General features: G+C 34.3%; 1 protein-coding gene across 3 annotated transcripts; it reads right to left on the bottom strand.

Annotated features, from left to right (window-relative positions):
• Positions 1-604: 604 nt before the first annotated feature.
• On the bottom strand, positions 605-10,389 carry drm (drumstick). Of its 3 annotated transcripts, none has more exons than XM_068294636.1 (3): positions 10,293-10,389; positions 3,363-4,128; positions 605-1,077 (listed from the first exon to the last, which is right to left on the bottom strand). In XM_068294636.1, the coding sequence occupies exons 2-3, from the start codon at positions 3,581-3,583 to the stop codon at positions 1,032-1,034; spliced, it is 267 nt and encodes an 88-aa protein (XP_068150737.1). In that variant the 5' UTR covers positions 3,584-4,128; positions 10,293-10,389; the 3' UTR covers positions 605-1,031. The 3 variants fall into 3 exon arrangements, with proteins under 3 accessions (XP_068150737.1, XP_068150738.1, XP_068150736.1); XM_068294637.1 differs by lacking the exon at positions 10,293-10,389 and adding an exon at positions 9,523-9,715 and having other exon boundaries at positions 605-1,738; XM_068294635.1 differs by lacking the exon at positions 10,293-10,389 and adding an exon at positions 9,523-9,715.
• Between the last annotated feature and the right edge of the window lie 482 nt (positions 10,390-10,871).

Raw genomic sequence — 10,871 nt, 5'->3', positions numbered from 1 at the left:
AATCCTTAGAAATGAAATTACCGGAATACCATATATGTAGGTACTTATCCAGTTACTCACAAAAATATTCTGAAATGAAAATCAAATGAAAACCATTCCCAAATAAAAAGGACTCGAAAAGTTTTCATTACTTTGTGTTTTAAATTGTATAAATATATATTTTATTTAATTACTTAATGATTCGCTTCGCTCTCTCTCTCTCTCTCTCAATCGATCTCTCACTCTTTCTTTCTTTTTATTATTTATTAACATTTTAATTACAAAAAATTTCTAAAATTGTGACCAAGAAAATGTAATTTTTCCTTTTAAATTTCTCACATATAATTTTTTTTCATTTTAGAATTTTGTTTAACAGGCTGGCAAGAGGGCGTGGCACTGCGCTTTGTCAAATTATAAAAAAAAATTTAAAAAAAAAACAGAAAAAACATTTACAATCTTATTGCGGGGGTTTCGAAGAGGAGGGGAGGGGCTTCTGGGCACTGGACAAATAATTTTCTCCTGCCAATTTATCAAAAGTTTTCTTTTTATTATTTTTTTTTTTAATTTTTCTTGGTTTTTCTTTTTTGTTTATTTTAATTTTAACTTAAACAAAACAATTGCCATATTTTCAAGTGGTTTTTTGTTTATTATTATTATTATTATTAATAATTATATTTGTTTTTTTTTGTTTAAATTTTATTTATGATTAAAAATTTTTATGTAATACATTTTCAACGTGAATTTTAAAAAATACAAATACTTAATTCGATTTTTCTTTTACTTTTATGATTAATACATAGATGTAGGGGGGTGGTGGGGGGTGCGAAGGTCAAAGAAGGTCGGGGGTGGTGTGTGGTTGTTGTTGTTGTTGTTGTTGCTGTTGATGTCCATTAAAGAAAGCGCAAGAAGCTTAGGCTTAGATTGAAGCTTTCCATTGACGTCGAACAGTAAAAAAACAACAAAAGAAAAATTTGTTGATAAGGTTGTTGTTGCTGCTGTTGTTGTTGCTGTTGCTTATTGTGGCTAATGCTGATGAGTTGTTCAATTTCAATTTACTTGGTATAGACGCCACGCCCACAGGTATTAAGATGTAAATTTCTGCAAATATTTTGTTTGTTGCCTTTTTTTGTTTATTTTTGTGCATTGTATTTGTTATTGTTGTTGTTGTTGTTGTGCTGCGCCTGCGCAACATTATGGAAATGGTGTCTGTGTGTAGTGGGTTTGGGTGTGTAGGAGGGGGCGTGGCAGGGCGTGCTTTAAATAACCATATAACCAAATTCTATATAAACGAAATTATTCTCGCTTATTTGTTGTTGTTGTATCATATGTATATATATATATACCAACCACCCGCGATAAGGCATATTCCGGCGTCTTTGTAGATTGCATCTAGTAGTAGTAAGCAGTTTGTTTTTAGGCGGTAGGCGGTAGGCTTATGGGCGTGGTGTTTTCTGGCTTATTTTCTTTGTTGGCTTGTTGTTGGTCTTTAATCCCAGTTTATGTTTTTTTCTTTTGATTTCATATATATATTTAATTATTGTTTTTATGTGTCTTTTACTTTGTTTTTATTTTATTCTTGTTTAATATTTAAGAAAAGATATTGTAGATAGTTGTGATATTGCGGTGCTGTTGGTGCTGCGGTGCGTTTTGTTTTTTGTTTTTGTTTTTGTTTTTTTATATATGTATATATATATATTGCTGTGTGTGTGTGTATATATTGATTGGTAATTTAGCTTATCGCCAAACACACTGACTACATCTACAAATAGAAGAGAAGAAAGAGAGAAATATATATATATATATGTATATTGAAGGTGATGTATGTATGTATGTATGTATTGGTAATGTTTTCCATATGGTTGCTGTTTTTTTTTATGATTTTTGGTTAGGCCAGGTGTGGTGGGTGTGTGTGTTGAATGATATGTATGTATGTAGCGTTATGTGTGCAGAAGCTTTTTGAGCTTTTATTTATTTTATCAGAATTTTTATATATACATATGTATATGTATGGATGTATATATGTACAAATGTACCATGATATCTGATATCCAAAGAATCAAATAACATTTCATTTTAAGAAAAGTTCTCCAAATGTTAAAAAGTATTTCCAGAAATATAATAATAACTTTCTAATTTAAGAATTAATCAAAAATGTCTTTATAAACTTACAAATCATTGTGACTTTTTTTTTGATTATAATTATTTTTTTACCAAAAGCAACAGAAGAAAATGACTAAAAAATGGCTACAAAGTCTTTTTAAACCAAATATTTTAGACGAATAATTATAATCAAGTATTCCTACAGTTGTTTTAATGCTTTAACAATAATTCTTTTAAGAAACATAAATTGTTTTTAAGTACTGAACATTTTATTAACTACTTTGCTCTCTTTTTCTATCTTGTTTTTATTAAAATTGAATTTCAAACAAACCAGTAAGCAAATTTTGAGAGTTCTTTATAAAAAATAATTGAAATATTCAAAGAATTACAAATGAAATGGCTAAAAAATGAACTATTTTTAACAAAAAACCAATCTCCAATCGTCTTTATATAATTATTCTACATTTTTTTAATGTTCACAAATAAAATGACAAATGAATTGAATAAAATTGACTAATTGTGAGATTTTTTCTTTAAGTACTTGTTTTAAACAACTCTAAATAAAATATTTAAGAGATTGCAAATAAAAAGGCTAAAGAATTAAATGAAATTAAAATAGTTTTAATAAAAAAAAGTACTAGGTAATTGTTTCAAGTCAACAATAAACATAATTTTTAAGGCATTACAAATGAAAAGACTTGAAAATTTAATTAAATTTACCTATTTTCCTTCAATTAATTGTCCTAATTCAATGAAAATGATAAATATTAAGACATTTTAAATGAAAAGCCTAAAGAATCAAATAATTTGTCAGCTAATTCATTCCTATTGACACATTTTAAACGTATTTATATTTGTTAAATTATTCAAACTACTGAAAGCAAACGAATCTAATTAAAATTGTATACTAAGTAACCCATTCTATTTTTATTTGACTTTGACACATTAAATTCCATCAGTTTGTGGTTTAACTAGAATTGTAAATGCCGCGGGGAAGTTTTCTCCACTTATCTCACTAGTTCTCTCTAAACTGGGATTTACACATTAGGCGAATGAAATGTATTTGGTTTCTGGATATCATGTGTCGAAGAGGAAATGTATTTGCCTTTGACCAACACCAAGAAAAATAGTAAAGGAAATATGTTTTCTGTTTTTGGAAAACATTCTTCATGCACTTTAGCCTATGTATTTGATATGTACAAACAAGTTGTTGGTTGTGTTTTTGGAAAAGTTTTATGTTTTTTGGGTATTTTTGGGTTTTTTTTTTTTGGGATATAACTCACCTGTGCTGACGCAGATTATCACGTTGCTTGAAATATTTGCCACAAACCTCACAGGAATATGTTATCTCTGGCGATTTGTGTGTACGCTCGTGGATCATTAGATTGTATGGCTTGGTGAAACGCCGCTGGCAATACTTGCAAATGAATTCACACTTTGGACGCATCTTGCGACGGAAATCCGACCGGCAGTCATCGTTGTCGATTCGCATTACAGCAAACATTTTGACAGACGATATATGTATTACGTTCTGCTTCTTCTTACTAGTTAACAATGCCCACAGTGGGAGATATCAGCTCGGGCGCAAGCACTGGCACGGCACAGGTATATATCAGCAGGCCAACACACACATACACAGAGAGACAGAGTGTGTGTGTGTGTACTCGGGGGTGTACTAGCAGAGAGAGTGTGTGCACTCTCTTTCTCTCACACGCTAAATGCTAGCTGAGTGGAATTAGGTCTCTCTCTCTCTCTCTGTTTCTCTTCTTTAACAAATGTTCTCGCTCTCTATCACTATCACTCTCTCACTCGATATCTCTAATTGAGTGTGTGTGTGTGAGTTTGCCTGGTGTGAGCTTTCTTGTTGCACTGAGAGCGCAAGTATTTAACTTTAACGGTACTCTCTCCCACTATCTTGAAATCGTCAACCAGATAGATAGGTTAGGTAGGTGGATAGGTGAAATGTGGCAACGCTGCGAGATTTCTCCACTTCTATTCAATGTAGGCGTTCTTTTGGGTGGGCCGCCTCTGGTTTCTACTGCAAGACACCTAAAAAAAACAAACCAAAAAATAATAAAATTAAAAAAAAAAATTTTAAATAAAGTTAGCAACGCCTGGGACGACTTTTATGTGCCAATAAATTTCATTAAAAATACCAACCGACCGACCAACCGACAACAACAACAAGTTGTCAACTTAAATCACGCAACATGAAATTGAAAATGACTCATTAAAAAACGGCCACAGAGACACTTAGTTGGCGGTGGTGGTGTCGGTGGTGTCAGTTAGTGGTGGTGGATTCTCTCTTGGTGTTGACATTTACAAATCACCCAACACTTTTTCAGTCAGATCAGCTTAACCTTCGCCTTTGGTTCAGATTTACTTTGCGACTCATCGGCATATTAATATCCAATGTTTCAGTGTCAAAGTAAAACAACTACAACAACAACCCCATAAACTGCTTAAAACGACAAAATGTGACAAGAAAATAGTGTTTTTGTCACCTACTGTACACTTGCATAATAAACTTTAAGGAAAGTCAGCATTTAGCTTTTAAAAGAGAGCTAAATGCAATCAAAGATTAAGGCTAAACGGAAAAGACCTTATATAGATGGAACTCTAGGCATAAACCTCAATAACCGTACAATAATTTCCTCATAAGCTTATCAAATTTAGGTTTCGAATGTCCTTTATCCGAAGAAGTGACTCTATGGATCATGGCTCAATAAAATGGTGAGAACACTTTTCCTTTCAAACAAAAAGCTTACCTCTTGATAATGGCTTAATGAAATGGTGAGAACACTTTTCCCTTCAAACAAAAAGTTTTCCTCTTTGTATGCTAGCGACAAATAGAAGATCCAATTTGAAATTCAATTTGTTAGATCGGATTTGAATACTTTCATTATAAACTTGGAATAATTTCTCATTCGACTACTTTTAAGGAGATCAAAAACAAAGTTTTTAAACATTGACCCATTAATTGAACCTCATTAAGGCTCTAGATTCTAGAAGATCTCTTTAAAACCAATGGACCTGTAATTAATTGACGTAGGATCATGAAAAAATAAAGGTCAAATAGATAAAGTGTCAAAAGAAGACAACTTTCAAAAGTGCTTCTTGCAGATTTCAAAACTTTTCTCTTTAAAACTATAATTTTGTCAATCTTTATGAAACCTTAAAATTTCCTTTTTGATCTATGACAACATTATGGACTAAAGAAAATATTGTCAGAATAGAAAAAAGTTTTTCTGGAAACTCTATAGATCAGGTAGTTTACTGACCAAACTACAAATTGACAATTTTTCATAAGAATTTTATTGGGCAAAAGTTTATAGATTCTCAAGAACTGTTCTCAACAGTTTTCTCAACGATTTTGTGAATCATTGAGAATAGTTTTTAAAGTTGTACTTTTCCTATCAAAACTAAGAAATACTTTTGTTTAAAAAGAAATCTTTGAGTAATTGTTTAAATTCAGTCTAAATATTTGTAAGAAAAGTAAGGCAAATGCAAAAGATTTCTTGGAAAACCAAATGATTTGTTGTTTAAAGAAAAGTATTTCTTAGTTTTGGATGATTTCAGAAAGTATTTTAATTGCCAAGTTTTGAGTAGTTACTGCTTTCATTGGAAGTCCCTGGGTTCCCTGTTAAGTGCTTTGCATAATAATAATAATAATTTTTCGCTCTTCATTAAGTCTGTCTGAAATTGACAGAAGTTGGTAACAAGTTGATATTTTTTTTCTTTATTTTTATTTTGTTTGTTTGTTTGGATTTTTAATTGGCGCCTTGCCAAGCTCTGCGAAATTCGAATGAGAATTTATGTGAGGCGTCGAGCCGATCCTTTCTTGCAGTAGTTAACAACTGTTATTTTTTATGTAATTTTATTTTTGTCATTTCGGCGCCGCTGGATGGCATATATTTTAGTCAATTTCTTGTTGTTGTTGTTGGGGATATCTGAACAAACAAAAGGCTATGCTGACTGGTAGCGACAACCTATACACCACTTCTCCCCCCTCCCTTCACTAACCCCACAATTCTTAGCTGTGTGTTTCTTTGGGTATACTCGGTATACTGATTTCGATATTTATTTATATATGCTTTTTAGCTCGCAGCTGGAACACTTTTAGGATGTATATATGTAGGGAAACGTTGACAACAAAAGCCTCAAAAACGTCATCACAGCGGGTGATGCACTGACCGGACTGGAACTTGGACTCCGACTCTGAATTCGACTCGGACTCAATGTCGTATTTGGGACCAGGCAAAGCCGACGTTACGTAGTTATTGTCATTATAACATTAATGCCCACTAAACATATTCAAATTATAACACTGAGAGATATTTGGGTTCTCTCTGTCTCTTTCTGTCTCTGCTCTCTGGGCTATCTAAGCGGTTTTTGGGACCTGGCCTGGCCTGGCATGGCCTGGTCTCTTACCAATGTTAATTTGTGTACACAATGTGGCGTCACATCGGCATTTTAACGCCGTTAATCATGCGACACAGGGCGCCTGCATAAGGCCATCCATTTCGTTATGGATTCTCAGTTTAGTTACGGATTATTGGAGTTTGAGGTTTTTTTTTTTTGTTTCTCTGAATTTGTGTTTGAGTGGGCTTAAATGGAGCAACAACAACAAGAGTTTGCCATCTGATGGGGGGGGGGGTTAAGCACTCTATTTGATGTTTTTAACAGTAGGCACATGGGTTAAGGATAAGACCAAAAGGTAAAATAGAGTGATAAAGATTTAATGTAATGGCTTGAGGAAAACTTTGTTTCCAATCTTATTTGAAAATGGTTTTTGACTAAACTAATCGAGACGTGTTAGATAAAAGTGTCATGTTATTATGATATTTTAAACCAACTCAATCAATCTCTGATCGAATTTCAATCCCGAAATTTCCCTTTTATCCTTTTTATCACTAAACGATGAGCCAAGTTCTCCACTGGTTAACAAATTATATCTATCTCTAGTCTTTAACTATTCTGTAATCTATGTGATCAATTGAAACTAGCTTATCGAATATTAAATTGTATGTATTATCTAAACGAAATAAAGCCTAAATTCGTTTAGAAATCTTTATCAAATTGGCAATTCATACTTCTCGATAAGATCTAAGTAACTTCTCGATCTAAGATATTTTGATTTCCCAGACTCTATGCTCTAACTATGGGATTTCCTGGAAATCAAGCTAGTCTCTAATTTTAGAAAATTTATTCACTAGGCGTTAACTTTGTACGCTTTTTGTACGCAAATCCGCTTAACCTTCTGTTGTAAGATTGTAACACCCAAAATACTGGCCAGATATTGTACAACATGTCTGGATAATCCCATTAATCCTGGCACTGAAAATAATTAGTTGTTTTGTACACACAAAACAGCAAAAAGAAAGAGAGAGACAGCAGACAGAGGAAGATCAGGCGATCAGGAGAGATCTTCTTGGTCTCAGCGTGATTTCCTTTTTCTTTTTTTTTTTTTTTTTTTTTTTGTTGTTCGTTGTGACCTGAAGGGCCATGCGAAAGGCGTTAATGCTGCGTGAAATTAGATTTGCAGCAAGCCAAAAACCCAAGTGAGCGAATAAAAATCAAAAGAAGTGCAAAGTAAGTGCGACACAGCGCCTACGCCTGGACCTCTATCACCTACTCCCCTTAGCACTCGCCTTGCCCTCCCTCACGCTCCGTTCATGGGTCTTCCATGGAAAACCAGAAAGAGAGTTACAGTTTAACACCCTGTGAAAGAGATAATGTGTGTAGCGGTATGGCCGATAAGACTAAAAAGTGACACACACGATGTGCAAGATGTGTGTGCGAGTGTGCTAGTGTGTGTGTGTATGGACACGGAACATGGTCAAAAGCGATTACCACACACTTCTCTCCTTCTCTTCTTATTTTCTTTCATTTTTTTGGAGGCGGACAGTGAGTTGGCAAGGTGCCATTAAAAATTACAAGCCGAAAAGTGAAAAAAAAAAAATATATAATACCTTAAATAAATGACAAAAAAAAAAAAGGACAAAAGGCAAAAAAAGAGGAACCGAAACCGATTTTTTTTTCTCTTTTTCGTCTTTCTTTATTTTTGATACGAATCTAATTGTGCTAATGGCACAAAATTCTTAAGAAAATTTTATACAAGTCGCAGCACTTCAAGTAGAACAAAAGGCTCTACCACAACAACAGCAGCAACAACAACAACAACAGAAGGGCTCGAAAAGGGACTCTCATTCTGTTTTTGATATGGGAACAATTGTGGATCTATATAAATTGACAGTTGGTACGTTCTCATACTCATACCATCAAGGTGTTAGTCACTCTAAACCATTTTTAGTTTTTAATCGTTCAACTAATGCTTGTCTAATTGATGTGAATAAATGTGTCTGTCTGTGTGTGTGTGTGTGTGTGGTCGTTTTTGCAGAAATTTCTTGGAATTTTTCTAGTTTAACTTTTATACTCAAAATGACTCATTCATTTGCCTAAGACTTTGAGAAATCGATAATGATTGTTTAGTATTCTTTCATTTCGTTCGTTGGTTTTTAGACCTTGGTTTTAACAAAGAATTTGTTTTTATTAAATAAAACGCTGAATCATGCATTAAAGTTGAAGTAAAAATGTTTTTAATGGCTAAAGCTTAAAGATGTGGGATGGGGGAAAACCAAAAGCCGTCGGCATTATTTAACCACAAGTTGAAGGATTTTCAAAGAGAGTGATCTTCGATTTAAAAAGTTCTTAAGGAGATCATTATGATCACGTTCTAGAGCATATCAAATTTAGTCTTAGAAATATAGTTTACTCCACCTTAAGATCGTATACATTAGATGGACAACAACTTAAGAAGTCTTCAAAGAAATACAAAGAAATGATTACTTTGATTTTAAAAGAGTCTCAAAATATATTTTGAGAAAACTTTTTGAAGTTTTTACTTAATTTACTTGAGAATAAAAGAAATTTTAGACGAAATGCAACGAAATGAACAAAAAATGATATGAATTGACCAAGAGATCGAAAGCAAAGTAAATTTTTACCATATTTAACTTGATTTTCTAAATAAACACACTAGAATCAATGAATCCTGCAGTATCCTTGCAGGATATTTCTTTAGCTAACTAAAGCGTAGAGTTAACTTTAAGATTGACCATAAAAATTAGAGTCCAACGGGTCGTATGATTAGAAAATGTCAAACGCCATTTTGCAAATGGCGACAAATATTCTTACACCGAAAATAAAAGCTTCCATTTTCCGCACACGCACACATTGAAACGAACCAAGCGCACACAATCTCTCTCACAGACACAGAGTGAGTGGTGACTGCGTGTGTGTGTGTGTGTATGTTTTTGTGTGGGCCAATGAAAGAGCGTAAAACTGGTAGCCCAAGCACAAACAAGAAAGAACACGACGAGCGCCATTCTCAACTTACTTCGGCTACTGTGTGCCCACGAAACGATACGAAACGAAACTTACCTACCAATGGGGGCTACGAGAAAACGCACTGGAATTACGCGCAATAGACGGATCTTCAAAGTCAATGATGATCAATTGTGATTAGATAGATTGATGTAGATGATGATCTCTCTCTCGCTCTCTCTCTGTGTGAGTTTTATTTATTTTTGTGGTATTGATTATTTCTCTGATGGTTTTTTTTCTTAATTTTTTTTTTTTTTATTATTTTCTTCTTTTTTTTTTTTGTTAAGGTACACGCGAAAGGAACTGAGGGAACTACGCACGCTTGCGCGGCACAAAGTTGAATGAATGAATGCTACTAATAACTGAAAGAAATAGGTAGTCAACTGCCTGGGCTGACTGCCGACTGACGCTGCTGCTGCTGCCGTTGCTGTCGAAGTCAGCAGCGCTGCCACGAAGTTGAGGAAGCAACCAACGACACACACACACACACACACACAGACACAGAGTACCTCTGAGCGCGTCTCTTCTTTGTGTGAGTGTGTTGAGTACGGCTCAATACGGTGGCTCTGTCTTATAATGTGAGTCATCTCATCCAACTAGCCTTTCTTTCTTCTAACTGGTCAACGAAAATGCAAAAGCCGAAGCTTAAGCAAAAAGAAACCAGCCGAAGGAGTTGACGTTCACTTGGCGATCAAGCAAGACCAGTAGCCGAAGCAAGTTCTTCTACTGCGTTGCGCATGCTTAAATACAAGTAGCCCAAACTACATAGCTAGCCATCTCGCTCTAACACACATAACACAGTGGCCACAAAATGGCGGAAAGCTTACCCTTTAGCACTGTAGCTGTAGAAAAGCAATTAGAGCCTCTATTTGAGTTAGTATATTTATTAAATATTTTTTTAAATTTATTTTTAACACATCCAAACAAGGTTTGCGACGACGACAACGGCGAAAAAAACAACAAACGGCGACCTTTAATATTATTAATAAAATATATTTCACTTCCGAACGCTTCTGTGCGCGAGAGTCAACTGCAAAAGTTACGATCGAAACTTCAGCTTAACGTTACGTTTCAGTTATGTCTGTATGTATGTGTTTTTTCTGCTTCTTCTTCTTCTCAGTTGTCTTCTTTTTTTTTCAGTTTTTGTATCAGGCAGCTGCCTGTATTCAAAACGGCTTCTGATTTTTTTTCCTCCTCACACTCACTCACTCAAGAGAGAGAGAGACGCGTACACATTGAGTGGGAGTAACGGTTAGCCATTGGTTGACTTTAGTTTTGAGTCAAAGTCCACATAAAGAAGACAAGAGATAGCACTAAAGGTTGAATCCAAGCCACAGAGAGAGCGAGAGAGATGGCGAGAGTTGGACAAAATGAGTGAAAAATGTATAAGGGCGTTACGTTTGATA

Source organism: Drosophila tropicalis, unplaced genomic scaffold (assembly GCF_018151085.1).
Source record: "Drosophila tropicalis isolate 14030-0801.00 unplaced genomic scaffold, ASM1815108v1 contig_845, whole genome shotgun sequence".
Taxonomy (NCBI): Eukaryota; Metazoa; Arthropoda; class Insecta; order Diptera; family Drosophilidae; genus Drosophila; species Drosophila tropicalis.
This window is presented reverse-complemented; position numbering and strand designations above follow the sequence as displayed.

Bases quoted from the DNA above. Each gene is read 5' to 3' on its own strand.
- drm (XM_068294636.1), bottom strand. From the start codon at position 3,583: ATGTTTGCTGTAATGCGAATCGACAACGATGACTGCCGGTCGGATTTC. The intron at 1,078-3,362 runs GTGAGTTATATC...AAATATTTGCAG, and splicing joins GATAATCTGCGTCAGCACAG to AAATTTACATCTTAATACCT.